The sequence below is a fragment of the Populus trichocarpa genome, chromosome 4, assembly GCF_000002775.5.
Source record: "Populus trichocarpa isolate Nisqually-1 chromosome 4, P.trichocarpa_v4.1, whole genome shotgun sequence".
In the NCBI taxonomy this organism is placed as follows: domain Eukaryota; kingdom Viridiplantae; phylum Streptophyta; class Magnoliopsida; order Malpighiales; family Salicaceae; genus Populus; species Populus trichocarpa.
Window position 1 is genome coordinate 23002589 of NC_037288.2, and position 16497 is coordinate 23019085.

At 33.1% G+C, this 16497-nt stretch overlaps 2 protein-coding genes across 3 annotated transcripts; one reads left to right on the top strand and one right to left on the bottom strand.

Annotated features, from left to right (window-relative positions):
• Positions 1 to 588: 588 nt before the first annotated feature.
• LOC18098335 (KH domain-containing protein At1g09660/At1g09670) lies at positions 589 to 9331 on the top strand. 2 transcript variants are annotated; one of them, XM_006384991.3, is made up of 8 exons: positions 589 to 756; positions 876 to 1030; positions 4602 to 4687; positions 5437 to 5576; positions 6771 to 6905; positions 6983 to 7099; positions 8520 to 8663; positions 8771 to 9331. In XM_006384991.3, the coding sequence occupies exons 2-8, from the start codon at positions 927 to 929 to the stop codon at positions 8927 to 8929; spliced, it is 885 nt and encodes a 294-aa protein (XP_006385053.1). In that variant the 5' UTR covers positions 589 to 756; positions 876 to 926; the 3' UTR covers positions 8930 to 9331. The 2 variants fall into 2 exon arrangements, with proteins under 2 accessions (XP_006385053.1, XP_006385054.1); XM_006384992.3 differs by having other exon boundaries at positions 590 to 756; positions 873 to 1030.
• Positions 9332 to 12253: 2922 nt separating this feature from the next.
• LOC127905271 (uncharacterized) lies at positions 12254 to 12902 on the bottom strand. The gene is made up of 2 exons (XM_052452597.1): positions 12827 to 12902; positions 12254 to 12495 (listed from the first exon to the last, which is right to left on the bottom strand). The coding sequence occupies exons 1-2, from the start codon at positions 12900 to 12902 to the stop codon at positions 12254 to 12256; spliced, it is 318 nt and encodes a 105-aa protein (XP_052308557.1).
• Between the last annotated feature and the right edge of the window lie 3595 nt (positions 12903 to 16497).

Here is a 16497-nt window from a genome sequence, read left to right on the forward strand (position 1 = left end):
TGTTCCAAAAGCACAAAGCCAGACCCAAATCGTTTCCGAAAGATGTTATTAGACCTGGTTCGACAGCCAAACCCACCGTTATTGGATATGGCTTGCAGTCAGATCCAAAAGTATTGGGTCCGGTTAGGCAACTGGACACAATGCTATTAGGTCAGGCTAGACAGCCAAACCCAAGGATATTGAGTCTGACTTGATCATCAAACCCAAAACTTTTAGGTCTAGTGCTCTATACTCATCATATTTATTTTATATTTTAAAAAAATTATTATTAAATACTGGGAATTGCGAATTAATATAATAGTATATCTATAAATCACGTTAATTTGCATAAAAATAACGGTATGTTCAATATGAACATGTCGTCTTGTAAAACTATTTGTTTAGTGTATTTATTTATGCGCTAATATTATCATAAAATACTAAAATGCAAAAATATTTTTATTTTTTATTCCAAAACAAAACAATAGAGGTCAAACTTAAGGAAAGATCGAGCATGGAAGAGCATCATTAATCAATAAATACAGCAAAGCAAAAGGAATCCAAGGGAAGAGAGAGTGTTTGTTGGGTTGGAGTTAGGGCTTTTTGTCTTTGACACCACACTGCCACTGCTTGCTCTCCTCCACTACCACTCCAAAGCCAAGACCCAACAACTACTAGCAATATAAAAAGCCAAGAAAGAGACTGGCATCACTCCTCTTTACTTGCCTCTTAAATCTCTGCCTCCACCCCTCCCCCCCCTGCTCCCATCCACATCCAGTAAGCCCTCGTCCTTTTCTTTTATTTACCTGCTTCGGTTCTGTTTCTTGTTTCATTTATCTTTTGAGGACTTGTTGGTGTTCTAATGTTGTTTTCCTTCTTTTTTCTTGTTTAAGCAGCTACATACAGCAGTAATATAACTCCTTTTCTGTCGTGTGTGTGGTTGTGTGATGGGAGAGAGAATCCCACCTGGGAGTTACTTCCAGTACCCTCCCTCTGGAGTCCATCATGCTTCTCCTCACAGGTCCACTTCTTTGCCTTCAGATCTTGAAAGGTTAGTTTTCACTCCTCATGTTTAATTGTCTTGCCGATTGATCTTTGTTATCTTATTATCTTGAAAGGTTGTTGCTTTCTCTAGCTTGTATATCATGGTTTTTGTTTTCCTTTTTATGTTGTGGGGTTGTGCTATGATTGATGGTTTCTATCCTTTTGACTTATTTCATGCTATTTTTGGTGTGGATGATGGTGTTGTTTTCACTTCTTGGTGTTTATTTTCATTAAACTATCACGTTCTTGTCTAAGAGAAAGAGGTTGTGTTTGATTTTTGGTATTGGTAACTTCTATTTTAAAAGATTGTTGCAGTTGAAATTGAAGAAAACTCTTTCTTTTGTTCTCATTTGAGAGAGAACTTCATGGATGATTTTCTTTTTTAACTGCAAAACCACATGCTAATAAGGGAAATCAGAGCAAATATTTCTTGTTATAGTGGTTCACTCTCTCTTGTGGAAAGAGTCATCATACATTGATGTTATTTCAAGCGGTTCTTCTTGTATTTTTGTGATTATCATGCTTTTCAGTAAATGTCTTATTCTTCTTTTGCCCTGCTTTACATGCCGATCGCTTTCTTTCCCAACAAAATTTGAACTTTTTCCCTAGATTTTTTTTCTTTTCATTTTGGTGTTTTTGTTCCAAGCATCTGCAAGTCATTATGGCACGATGCTTCTTTCAGTTCTCGTTGATTCCTATGAAAACAATAACCATTGACATCAATTTTGGGTATAAAAAGAAAAATCCGTTGTTACTTGTCTAGATTGAATTATTTTTCTGTTTTCTTTAGCATAAAGATCCGTAAATAGATTGTTATGTATAGCCACTTCAGTCGTGCTTGTCGTTTCTCAAAACTCTCCCTTTGGAGACCCAGTTTACTGCCACCCTTTCTTTGCATCAGCGTTTGGTTGGAAAGAAAGAACCTAGAGGAGTGACCAGTTATCCAAAATACTCAATCCATCTGAACTTAACAAAGTCTCATTACTATTCTCACTAAGCTCAGTTTTATGGACCTTTTTTTTCCAATATGACTACACTTTCTTTAAGTTGTTTGTCAGGTACAGACAAGAGTATATTATTAAAAGAGAGAAAGAATGATACAAGATAAACTGTAATTTTTATAGAGTCAACCAGGATAAGAATCCTTCTATGGAAGATGAAAGATCCTCTTTGCAACTGGTCTTGATTAACCAGCAACAGTGAAAAGCCTATTCCACATATACAAAGCTACTAAACATTGTAACAAAAGATGCTTTTATCTCCCTGTTATTATCACATATGAAACAGTTGCAGGCGACATGATCTTATATGGCCATTGGGATAGGCAATCAATCCTAATAAGTATCACAGTCCAAATAAAGGCCCTAGATTTGCAGGGTACTTTGGTGCTCCAGACGTAGTGATGAAAGAGAAAATAGGAGCTAGAGCTTTAAGTAAGATGATACAGAAAATACTTACAAGAGAATTGACTTTGATCCTGTGCCTCCATTTGCTTTAGAAGTTACTGACAACATGCTTCACTAGAAAGGGTGTAATCGCATATTCCATGAGACACTGCTACACTCCATAGAGTGTAAGCCGGGCATAGGAGCATTATGCAAACTAGAAAGGCAGTAGAGATGTGGAAACTCAATAGATAATGGAAGATTCTCTACTCACTGTTTCTCCTGGAAGTTAATGCTAGAAGCAGTACCTACGTTGTGTTTTAAAAGAGAACAGAAGTAGGGAGATACACACGAGGTAAATTCCAACAGCTTGCATGGGTGACAGCTACACCAAGGATGGCATGGCAATCATTTGTTTTTAGACCAAGCTTGCTGGGAATTGCCAGGTCCAATAAAGAACCATATTCCAAAGCAAAATTTCAAGAGGAAAAGCACCACTTTAATTTCCAGAAATAAAATGCTCTTCTATAGCAAGTGAGACTTTTCTAACCTCTTTAAATATTTTGTGATTCTGAATCAGTTTTTTACCTCTTCTACCCATGCTAATTTTGGCTCACTTCTCTAGCACGAAGCTACTTTGATCCAGGTACTCTTTGCTCCAAAGCATCCATGGGGTCTGTATCTGATGCACTTAAAATTGTCCTAGATGACCCCATATTAATGTATCCTCAATGGTTGCTGCCTTCACCATCTCGTGGAGTCTTTCATTTCTCACATCCCCATCTCGTGTGTGCACATTTATTGAAATGGTGCTTCTTTAACTCCCAACATTTCTTGTGCTGAATCCTATATCATAAATGGTCTAGTTGTAGTTTGTAAAATTTACTTTCCAACCCAGTTGCAACTTCTCAATTGCAAAACTAGCACTCTACTTGTTCTTGTGTATTTCAGTCCTCGATGTCATTTCTTCTTGTTAGATTCTGCCATTTAGGAAGTGAAATGGTGATGTTGAGACCTTTCTACTCAAACTAACAGCAGCTTGTTCACTTTCCTTGACATCACTCAAGTTGCGATGTGTTATTTCATTGTGGTTTTGCTTCATTTGGAATCACTGAACTTTGGAGTACTCCATATTCCTACTTTTGATGTATCCAAACTCAAGTTGTGACATAGTGCCTGGTCAATTCATCTGTGACCAAAGCAAAACAATATAGTGGAAGAACCTTAAGGTAATGTTGGTTGGGGATTCTTCATCTTGCTCCCAGCGGTCCTCAGTAAACCGGTTGGGAGATTCTTAGAAGATCCATATTAAAAGTAATATTTTTCTTTTATGAAGCTGTTAGTAACATGGTTTAATCAGGGATGGTCAGGGAAGCCATCTTTCTTGGGCATAAAATAACTGTTATGGCCATTGCAACTAGAAACCATTAGCTTTTTAACAATTTTTTGGTAATCCGTGCATTTAATAATCCTATACCCATGCAAGTTCCTAACAACTTTGTACCAATAAAGAAGTCTCAGATCTTCAACCCCAAGAAAAAAATAAAAAAACGAGAAAAAAACTTATATCTTGACATTGGAAGAAAAAATTTCAAGGTTGTAACTTCATTGAGGCGAGCACTTGGAATAACAAATTTTGGTGAAAAAATTGGGTGGGGAGCTATGAGGTGAAAAAACTTGAAAAAAGAGTAATGGAAACATAAACTGACAAAATAGGAGTTGTTGGGTATCTGACGGCCTTGAAATGTCTCAGAATAATGGCCACAAGGATGTGATGCAGTTCATCACTGAAAACCATTAAAAGGCAATTTTCTATTTATTATTTGCTGTTTACGTAATGTAATGGTTGGCATTTAAAACCATGATTGCTAAGCTTGTATTTTGTATTGTTGTCTTTTCCTGCTTCCTTTCACAGATCATACTTGTGAATAATTTTAAGAGTATCTGTCTGCATATCATGAAACATTTATCCATGATTGCAGTTCAAAACTTCAAATGTAAAAAAAATTACCATCTAAATTGCTATTGTTATGCACAATTTGAATCATGAAATGCCTTTCATCTCTAGTGTGTCCGTACCTACAACCCACAATGCTAATCTTGCTGTAAAAACTCAAATGTTTATTTTCTTTTCATGACCACTATTTTTTGCAAGTTTTTACATATGTGATTTGACTAGTATAACAATGACAGATATTTGGCCGAGTTATTCGCAGAGAAGCACAAGTTGGGGCCATTTGTGCAAGTTTTACCAAATTGCTGCAGGCTTCTTAATCAAGGTTACTGGATCATAACTTATCTTACACGATACATACTGTATATACACGATTGTTTATTGGTTGCATCACAGGTGTTGTTTTCTTTTGAATGAGTGATTTCAATATTGACGTGCATGGTTTCTGTAAATGTACCAGCATTTATCTGTGCATGCGATACTGGTACATGAAAGCATCATTACTTGTTCTTTCATGATTTTAAAGTAGATGATTGCATGCAGATCTTTAGTTTCGTTACACGGAGTGGACTAGCTTGAATACTTGACACACAAATGGGAAGGGAAACCCCACAACATTATATCAATGATGAATACAGCCATAGGGAGGCTATTGTTTAATGGATTTTTGGCACAAAAATATTTACCTTGAAGTTGGCAGTTTTTATTTATCTGCACATATGTTCTTGTCTGTTTGGACCTTTAGGTACATGTTTGAATTATACATCATGATGCCCTTAGTTGATCTCGTGGAAATTCTTGAACTATTAGTTTTCTAGGAATACATCAGACATCACTAATAGTATTCTCTAATGGTGTTTATCCACATGCTTGTTCTTATCTGCTTGAAACATGAAGTATATGTTTGAGCGATGCAATCATAGTTCCCATAATTGATCTGCAGGAAATTCTTAAAACTATTAGCTTGTAGGAAAATGCAGACATCACTCAGAGTAATATAACTGTCGACTGTACTGAAGAGTTTCGCGTAATCCATACTACATGCTTAGTTGGTATACTTTAATGTCACTGCAGAAATCAGAAGGGCATCAGCTTGCAATCAGGGTTTGGTAGATCATGAAAGATACGAGCATGAGAGTCCATTTAGGTCATTAGGTCAACATTCAAATGGAAGAACGATGGATTTGGAGGCATGGTCTGCTATGCCAACTGAGGTAATGCGAGTTTGTGGTTTCATGTGTGACTTGGATACTCTTGGTAGTTAGTATGCTATACAGGAAATGAATTTTACTTGACTTGCTTTTTAACTACTACATGATGATCCTGCTATCTGGCATTCTTGCTTTTTTACTACTGGTACTGTAGTGTTGTATTAGCAGTTTGTTTAACTTTGTTGTGAACAGAATCACTTTGCATTTTTGAATCCGAACATACAAAATGGCTTGATGTGTTCTGATTACTTCAATTTAACTTGTTCCTGTTTCTCTTTTCCCATTTCATTTGTTAATTGCTTCGTTCTTTCATACTTTCTGACACAAAATTTATTTGGCTATCATATTACCTCCCTCAAATTTCTTTGGAAGTTGGTAGTTTGATTCTTCATTATTTCCCTATCATGCATATCGACTTGAGAAACTGAAGAAAATGAGCAAAAATAAGACATTACTGAAGGCGATATTTCTAAGTTAGTTAATAGTACATCTGCAATGAGCTAGAAAAACAGTGTTGAAGATTGATGTGAATTGGAAATTTTCCTTTTCCTTCTTGGAAGCAAATCTTTGTTACGTGTTCTATCTTTTTATCGCAATATGGTAGGGTTCTTTGACCTTGAGTGTTTGATGGGAAAGCAGTGAATTTGAACATTGTGCTATATCATTTTTTTAGAGAAGTTGATTCCTTGAGAAACTGTAATTTTTGTGAACTTGCAAGAAAATTCTATGAAGTTCCAAGATATGAGTAGGTGACTTCTATTGGGAGTACGCATGTTGGATAAAATTTAGAAAACCAATGTCCTTGTCATCCAGACAATGTAACTTGAATCCTCATCATATATGTAAGGCCAATGAGTACTCACGAGCAACTTGGAAAATGTCCTGGACTATTTTTGGTTGTCTGCTGGACTATTTTTGGTTGTCTGAGTGCATCTCCTATGAATAGTATTTGACTTAAGTGTCGTGGCCTGCTTAGAAGAAAAGAAACATGATATTTCATGGAGGAAGAAAGTTGTTTAGGATTGGGTTAGCTTCCATGGCATATCTTGTACAAACCCCCATCTGCTGCAATACCTGAGAAAAATTAGTCTCCTCTTCTCATGCCCCAAAATGTCTTACTTTAGGATAACTATGACATCTTAGTTTTAATTTCTTAAACAAAATAATAGAAAATCCACGTGTCATGTCTTACTGCAGGAGAATGGGCATCTTCAAAGAATGGCCTCATTTCCAGCTGCTTCAATGGGTTGGCCTGGGGTCCCTGGAATTCCAATCACGCCTGTTGTAAAGAGAGTAATTAGACTTGATGTTCCTGTTGATAAATACCCAAGTGTAAGTCCAAGATGTTTCTTGAAGTAATGGAGATATGAATTAATTATCATTTCTAACTCTAACCCAGAATTTGGCAGTATAATTTTGTTGGCCGAATCTTGGGACCACGAGGGAACTCCTTGAAAAGAGTTGAAGCCTTGACAGATTGTAGGGTGTATATAAGAGGCAAGGGCTCCGTAAAGGATTCTCTAAAGGTATGAATGATTCTGATTTGTTTTCTATTTCAAGTCAATTGATAAAGCAGTTTAGTTTGCATTAGTTAGATAGTTAGGTTGCATGTCATGGTGAATCTGAAGTGAACTTGGTAAATGACTATAGCTTCTGCTTGCTATTGTATGACATGATGTTAGAAATTAAAATTTGTATTTGTATTTCAAGTATCGTTGATTTCTATGGTTTCTATTGAAATGGGGTGGGTGTCTTACTATCCTATTTTTCTCTTATTGCAATCTTCTTAAAAGGAACATGTTAATTTGTAGGTGATCCAACAAATAGCTCTCTGTGAATTTTGTTTAATGTTGATGTTCGTCTCACTTTGAATATTTATATTCAGTCGTCCATTTATGAAAGTTTTGATCAGTATTTGCACCATAGTTATAGTTTTTACCAAGTCATGCTACGATCCCCATGACAGAAATCTGACACATGTAGTTGCACCTAGATACTGATGTTGTTTGCAGTTGTTTTGCTATTTGTGTTAGTATTCATGGAAAGAGTCATAGAACACAATTTTTTCTTCTTTTTTCTGATATAATATCTAGCCTTCAAATCTATTTTGATAGCAGCTGTTATTCTTTGGTCACATTTTATTATGTATAGATTGTTCAATTTATATTGAGGAGACTTAAGTTGGTTGCTTGCATGTATTTTATTCTGTTTTTCATTGTAAACTATCATGATGACCATCTGTGCTGTACTTTACAACTTATCATGGGTGATTGTTAGTTTTTGATGTCTGAGTCTGACTACTTGGCCACCGTAGTACTGAAATTGTTCAAAACAGGAAGACATAAATGCCATGCTTAACTTGTTAGCACCTCATTTAACTGTAGAAAACTCAATGCAAAGAAATGGAAGGTGGAACCTATGGGCTGAACCTGTTCCTGCTTTCCATTAAAGAATGAACAATACTACTTCGTGTGTGCTTCACATGCTTGGGTGTATTATTTATATACTAAATTTCACGCCTCATTTAGGAGAATTTGTATTTTATGTTAATGTCCAGGAGAGGTAATATGACTGTAAATTAGTTGATCAGAAATATGACTATAAATGAGCCAGAGCTCCAATGATCCATTTTTGTATATTATATTTTCAATTCAGTTGCTTTCTTTGGTAGAGATATGGTACTCATATTTAGGAATCACAATGTTTAATGTAGAATCACTTTTTGACGACAGTGAAGCAGACCATTTATTTTCTGTGATTCAGAATGGAACTTCAGTTAAATATTTCTTAAATCCCTTGAAAAATAAATCTTTTGTCATTGTCTCCTTTGATAAATGATTTGTTGATTGCACAAGTAAGTTCAATGATCATTGTTCAGGTGATGCCTGTTTTCCCTCTTTTCAATCCTTTCCATAACTCCCATGATTGACTATGATTTTTCTCCAGGAAGAAAAACTAAAAGACAAGCCTGGATATGAGCACCTTAATGAACCGCTGCATGTGTTGGTGGAGGCTGAATTTCCAGAGGATATAATAAATGCCCGCCTGGAACATGCAATAACCATATTAGAAAGCCTCCTGAAGCCTGTGGTATGGACATGAATGACTTATGAATTTTGCTGTTAAATTCTAGGTCTCTGCCACAGCTTGCTGATTTTCTCTTGACTTGCACTCATTGCTATGCTCTCTTTCTGCAGGACGAATCCTTGGATCACTATAAGAAACAGCAATTGAGGGAACTGGCTTTGCTAAATGGTACTCTAAGGGAGGAAAGTCCAAGCATGAGCCCTAGCATGAGCCCAAGCATGTCACCCTTCAATACTGCCGGAATGAAACGAGCCAAGACAGGAAGATGACTCTGGTTTATTCATTGCTGGATGACGGCAACTTATTTATCGAAGCCCTAATGGCTTCTTGATGCTTGGGAGGGACCTTTGGAGGCTGAGCATTTGGCGTTCGGCAAACTGAACTCCTGTGTGTTGAGCATAATTGCTTGGAAACTTCCGCAGGTTATCTTTTGTCACTAGTTCTGTTCAATGTGCTTTAGTGTGTATCAAACAATCTCCAATTCTTTAACGTAGTATTCATTTGAGCATGGAATTATTCGTTTCATTAGTGAAATAAACTACTTGTAATCAATAATTCAGTTAGTTCTTTCAAGTCATGTGATGTAACTTTAAATCTACCTGAAGACTTTTGCACCAGTAATTCTATAATGTAACATCATTATCTCAATAAATGCACTAGTTTGACTCAAATGACTTGTAGCTCCATTTTTCTGCTATATTGTTTACATTTTACTGGGGCTATTTTTTCAAATTTTAAGGAATAATCAAGATAATGTATTCCTGATTGTAATCTAATCAATGAAAAGAAGCTAATCAAGACCAGCTGATGAAGACAAAACATTCATGGAAACATGCACTCATCCAACCAAGAGAATAAATAAAGGATTTTGAATTTTCTGTTTTCAAGTGTTAGCATGCTTATAGGACCTGATTAGAAGGTCTGACTTGGCTCCAAGACCCGGGTCATGGGTTAAAGTGTTAAGTAGATTAAAAGAAACTAGGTTTTTTCACCCAGTTGACTTGTCAAAGTCTTTATACGTTATAATCGTATTAAAGTAGGACACTATCGCCTGGAATTTTCTATTTTTGTCAAGCCTAGTGCTTTTATATAAACTTTTCCATCAATGATTATCTTTGATTTATGTTAAAATTCTTACCCAAATTCCAATTGGTTACTGCTTCCCTTTCCACCCTTGTCTTGGTGAGTATGCTTTTGGTCTATACAAGTAACGAATTTCCAGCAAATTCAAGAGTAAATAAACATACTCTCGCACATGTTATCTGGTAAAATTCGAATCAATCCTTCTCCTTCACCCGATGCTATGCTACAATCGCAAATAACATTCTTTGAATGTCTGGCATATTACCAAGACAGACCAAGAATAGGAATATTAACGGCGATAAAATTCGGAATTCGATAACTATTTTGTCTTTGATACAAGAGAATGTTCTCTTGGCACAACTGCCACCACCCCACTAGGGCTGCAACCAACTTGCCACGATTCCAGTTCTTGTGGTGGCCTCCACCACCGGTATCAGCACACCACAACCACTCATCGTTTGTAAAGGTGCCATGACAACTCTCTAATCCCAAATTGGTGAGGTATCCCAGTAAATACTGACTTGTACAACTTTTAGGTAGTGTTTTAAAAAGAAATAAATTATTTTAAGACTATTTTAGAGATAGATTTATATTTATATATCATCTCCATCCCCGTCCTCCAACCAAACACCTAACACATTTCTTTTCCTTTTGTATTTACCAGTTCTGTCGTGAGACATCAAGTGGGAGGAAGGTTTTGGAGGCTCATGTGTTGAGAAATTCTCTTTTAGGGTAAAAAATGAATTAAGCTTTTCGTTCATGATTGGATTTTTTTTATATAAAAAAAACAGGCATTATTTATTATATTGTGAAGTATGTGAGAATTTAATGTTATCCCTAACAATGTAATATCTAAATCTAATAAAAAGCTCACTATTTTCATTCTTACTTTTTTTTTCTCTCTTTATCTTCTCTTATTCTAGTTTAATATGTGATAATATTTCACATATATACTTGAGACATGAGAATAAATCAAATAAATTCAAAATATGGACTTGCACACCTTTATTCACTCTGCTTGAAACTTTTAAAAGAGTCAAGGAAAACAATGGGAATTTTTGAAATCTATTGATAAAACAACTATAATCTTAAACTATAAGGACATAAATGAAAAATTGACTAGTCTTTAGGGGCATAAACACACTTTACCCAAATTTGAATGCTCACTTTATCATTATGTCCCTAGTTGCAAACAAGTCCAAGAATATCAAGTTATTTTCTTGGATTAGAAGCAAGGCAGGAAAAAGCTTCTCATGACCAAAGATTGAGATTTTTAAAAATTTTCTGCAACCAAATGCAGCCCAGTAAATCCATAAAAAAAATTGCTCAGCAGCTGATGAGAGATACAAGATGTGTATCGGGAAAATTTTAATCACAATGAACATAGATCTCAAACAGACCGACAATGCACGAAGCCAATATGAAGTTTTGAAATCATTGAAGACAGAAGAAAAAGGAAGGTTAGAAACAAAGTAAATTCATTCACAGCAAGTTCAGAACCTATGTATTTTCAAACTCATTAAAAGCATATCCAGGTATTAAAATACTGTTCCAACACAGCCTGTATTCATTCATAACAAGCCTGTAAGGCTGTTACGACGCAGCTTGTATTCATTCACGACAAGCCTGTAAGGCTGTAACATTCAGACAATATTTCTTCATTTTCTTTAAGGATTTTGATAAGAGAAACTAAATAAGTCAAAAGCAAGGAGCGGGCACACACATCCATTATGGGATAAATATGGCTTGGAATTGGGGCTAGAGTAGGTGCCATAAACCATGAACACCACCATCAAAATTCAGAATAGAAGACGTTACATCAACTCATCCTTTCTGCTAATATGGAATATATATAAATATTCAAGATGCTTCACAAAAAAATGCTTTAATTCTACACACTTTGATGTGCACCAGAATAAAGAATTCATCTTTTACAAACTGGGAATAAGACTCGTAGAACTTACACAAAGTAGAATTTCACTTCTCTTAGTAATCAAAGAATTCAAATTCATGAAAAGTTTTCATTTGAACATGACATGAAAAGTAATACAGTATTCAATTGAAAAAAACATCTAACCTCTGCACAGGGATCACTACAGCCCAATCTTGGCTGACGGAGGAGCAAGTTTTCCTCCAAACAAATCTCTTTTAAGCCTGCACAACATAACCAAGGTTAGAACATAATATTGATAGCCAGCAAGCATCAAGATACATACTTTCATTCACAGCAAGTGCTAAATAACTTAATGTTTTAATGTAAAAGCAACATCATCTATAAGTTCAGAAAAATAAATCAATCGCACAACATCCGCAGAAGAAAACGCACTTGCACAGAACAACCATACAAACGCCTGGAAGTTTTAATCAACAAAAGAAGCAAAGTTACGTGCTGAATTAAAAACATTTTACACATTGACCAAACCTACAAAGAAAGCAGCAAAATCTCTCCAACTGGGTACCGAAAAACACACCTTACCTACAATAAAATCAAGTTGCAAGAATTAAAAATGTCAATCTCGAAGGCCAAGTTCAACTTCAAGCTCATCATCCTCTTCGAACAACTTCAAAAGACGGGCATACTGCTCTTCCCTTTTCTTCTTTTGCCAAAACTTGAAAAGGAAAAGTGCAAAGAACCCTATTGCCACAACGAAAACAAACACAATGGCAATCTCGGGCCCATCATTGTTTTTGGAAGCAGCATGCGGATCGGCCTTCGTCCCATTTTTTGCACCGGATGAGTCATCTGAGATACCTGGAAACATGAAAAAAAAAAAAAAAAGGAAAAAAAACCTGAATGTTACATGCACTGCATAGTTTTTTTCTTTTTTCCTTTTCTATTCAATGGATTCTATGAAAATTGAAGCATTATAATTTATCTATTTTTTATTATTTACCCACATGCAAATTCATAAAATAAAATAAAAATAAAAATAAATCAAGCCCAACAAGGAGAAATACAAGCATAAACTATACAAAAAAATAAAAATAAAAATAAAATCAAACACAATAATTTTTCTTTCAATGTTGGTAATTAAAGATTGGTAAAGAAGGGAGAAAAGGCGAAAGAGATCTGAGAGACAAACCTGAAATGAAAAGAAGAGAAAGTGAAAGGAAGAATAATAGAAGTACGGATCTGCTTCCTCCTGAGATTTCACTCATTGCGCTCGCTCGCTCGCTCAAAAGGGAGTGCGGAGAGATGGGGTGTTTTTAAGCGTATGTAATGGCTTTAGAAGGTGTTTGGGAGTGTGGTTGTGGTTGTTTTTTAAAGTACTTTTCACTCAGAAAAATATGCTAACAATATTTTTTTATTTTTTAAAAATCATTTTTGAGATCAGCACATCAAAATGATTTGAAAACATCAAAAACATATTACTTCAAAGTAAAAAAAAAAAAAAAATTCAAATTTTTTAAAAAGTACTTTCCAACAGCAATGCCAAACGCCCCCTTAATCAATCAAGAAGCAGACATGTACAAGGAGGAGGAAAGGTGTTCTTTTATTTTTAAAACTACGTTTTTTTTTTTTTTTTTTTGAAGTTGTAAATCTCTATTAGGTTCGGGTTTTGAGTAAAATTTAAAGATAAAAAATTAAATTTTGGGTTGCGTATAAATATTAATTTATTTAACTCAAATTTAAATATTATCTCCAAATAAATAAATAATTAAAAAAATTAAAATTATATATATATATATATATATATATCAGTCAATTAATTACTAAATAGTTTTAAATTATAATGTTTGGATTCGGGTTTAAGTTATAAGTTATAGATACTAAATAAACACCCAAAACCCGATTAAGTCAAATTTAATTATAAAAAATTCACACCTGTTTAGATTCAAGTTAAGTTTAAATAATTATTTTGAACCCAATTCCGTATAAATAATACAAAATTTAATTCATAAATATTCATTATCATTCTTATATTTCATGTAAAGTAACCGCTTGAGTTAATGCTTAAGGTATTATCTCTTTATTGTGTCTCAAATATTTATTAATTTTATTTTAAATGTAATAAATATAAATTAGTTGTTAAATGTTTTCAATAAAAGTGTTAAAATAAACTCCAATTTACTTGGAAGCACTTAACAAACATGTGTACATTGGATTAAGAAGTGATATTATTTAGCGTTCATTACATTCTTTTTTTTATATAAAAAATGATAAAATCAATCGATTTGAGACTTATTTGATAATAAAGATATTAGAAGATAGGTTAAGGATTTCCCCCCTTCTTAACCGTTTTATTTTTGTTTTATGGGTAAATTATAGTTTAGTCTCTATATTTTTTATGATTTTATTAGTCATTCTATAGGGTTTTTAAGATAAATAATTTTTTCTTAGTTATTTTTATTTTTTTTCATTTAGTTTAGAAAATAAAATATTATTCTTAATAATTTTATTTTTTCTAGTTTGTTTAGGTTGGTTTTTGAATTTGTTTAGAGAAATATAAACCACTTCGAGACGCAAACTATTTTAAAATAAATATTCAGTAATAAATTTTTGAATTAAGGTTTATGTGGCAACTCTATTCGGTAGAATTTGTATTGTTGATGCTCGCTGTTTTTCTTGCGTTGTTTCCATATGTGTAAATTGGTATCAAAGCCCAACGATTTCAATGGTTATTTGCTTGCTCTGTGCCGTAATAATCTTGTGTGGAAGAGGTAGCATAATATGACGTGCTCATATAGAAAAGGATGAAGAGGCTCTCATCGAGAAAAAAACGTTCAAAAACAGGTGATAGAAGACATACAAAAATAAATTATATAATTGAAAAGTCGTATTTAAAAACTAGTGATTAAATGCGAAGATAAATTGCAAAATTAACTTGTCAATTAGTAAAGGTGAGAAGCCCAGGGGATCGTGAGAATAATAATCACGAAATTCATAATTAATTTTGATAACTCATTTAAGAGACATCAGTATAGAAGACAACTTCTTGATCGAGATGAGTATTATAGAGACTTTGATGATCTCTTTATGATGAGATATATATAGATTGATATTTTCTATCAATTTATATATAATATTTATTTTAATGATGATTATATTGATAATAATATCACAAATAATAATACTAACAATAATGATGTTATTAATACTAACATCATTGATAAGTTAAAGGTTGAGTGTATATAGAACAAGGAAGACACTTAAAAAATAAAAATTATTAATTTAGGCTATGTTGATTCTTTTTATTATATACTTACTATTATCACAAAGACAACATATGTAGATGAAGCAAGTTTGAATTTTGTAATTCATTACTATAGAAGATAGAAGCTAGTGAAAGATAGATAATTTATTATTGTATCTTATGCAAATTTTACCATAAAAAGATTGAAGTTTATATTTAAAATTATTATATACTTGAAGTGAAGAAAGAAAAAAGGTTAAAGAATCATGATTGGACATCTACGAGATCAAGAAAAGAGTAATTTAAACTTGATGAGTATTTTTCAACATGGCGAGACTAATCCAAAAGGATTTTTAGGAAAAAATATTTGTTTTCCTAGTTATTTTTATTTTTTCTTATTTAGTTTAGAAAATTAAATATTATGCTTAATATTTTTATTTTTTCTAGTTTCTTTAGGAATTTTATTGTTTTTTCTTTAGTTTCAAGTTTTCTAATTTGTTGTAAATCTCTGATATGACTCCTTTAAAAGAAATATTCATTAAAGTGTTTTAATTTATTGTAAATCTGATAGATTATTCTAAAAGAAATATTCATTAGTAACCCTAATTTTGAAAAACTTATATTCTTGTGCTTTTTTTTTGTGTTATTTTCATTTGCGTCACATTTTTTGTGATATTAAAGTTATGTTTAGTATGACATTTACAAATTGATTTAAGTTTGAATAAGTTGTTTTATATTTTATTTTTTATTCAAATAAAATTATAAGCAATGTTTAGTTAGAAATAACTTTCGACTTAAAAAAAATTATTATAAAATTGAGTCATAATATTTGATTTAATCAAAAATAATTTTTTAAAACTTTTAACTTATTCTATATATTATTTTATAAAAGTTACTTTGAGTAATTTTTACCAAATATATTATAACTTATAAAGTCATTTCAACTTATCTTTAGCATAAGTAAAAAAATGGACTCCAAATATATTCTCCCTTTTTTCAACCTAGACCTAATTTTTCAACTGACCAATGTTTTGCATTGAAAATAATTTAAAAATCAAATGCTCAAATTATAAAAAATTAATCAATGGTTAGATATTAAATTTACAGTTCAAATTCTTTGATAATGCTCCAACATAGCAAGAAATTTATATAAACTAGTGTTTTAGCATATTTATATATTTTTTTCTAATTTATAATAAATTATTTAGAGGTACTTATAAGTGAATAAAATTTGAATGTTTATTAAATAAACATTTTTTATTTTATATATATATATAAAGAGTAAAAATATAACGTAAGCCACTAAAAAACTTATAAAAAATAACTAAGAATTGAATTATTTGGAATGATTGGGCGTTATGGAAGGCACGGTATTTTCTCCAATTTATGGGATCGGGTTTTGAAGAAGATTCCCACCTTTGCCATAAGTGTTTTCAAGCTCTCAGTGGGCATTTGCTATGATATCAACTCCTTATTGGCTTGGTGCTGGTAGCGTCAGAAAGCAGAGGAAAAAGAATGTGCAAATCCAACAATGATAAGCTTTTAATCTTGCTCGCTTGGCTAAACAGAGATGATGGATCATGGAGAACGAAGATTCAGTGGTATTTAAGGTTCTGCGA

Excerpts from the sequence above, each read along its gene's own strand:
- LOC18098335 (XM_006384991.3), top strand. The coding sequence starts at position 927 with ATGGGAGAGAGAATCCCACCTGGGAGTTACTTCCAGTACCCTCCCTCT. Across the intron at positions 5,577-6,770 it reads GGTCTGCTATGCCAACTGAG|GAGAATGGGCATCTTCAAAG; the intron begins GTAATGCGAGTT and ends GTCTTACTGCAG. Across the intron at positions 7,100-8,519 it reads CCGTAAAGGATTCTCTAAAG|GAAGAAAAACTAAAAGACAA; the intron begins GTATGAATGATT and ends ATTTTTCTCCAG.
- LOC127905271 (XM_052452597.1), bottom strand. The coding sequence starts at position 12,902 with ATGAGTGAAATCTCAGGAGGAAGCAGATCCGTACTTCTATTATTCTTC. Across the intron at positions 12,496-12,826 it reads TTCTCTTCTTTTCATTTCAG|GTATCTCAGATGACTCATCC; the intron begins GTTTGTCTCTCA and ends TCATGTTTCCAG.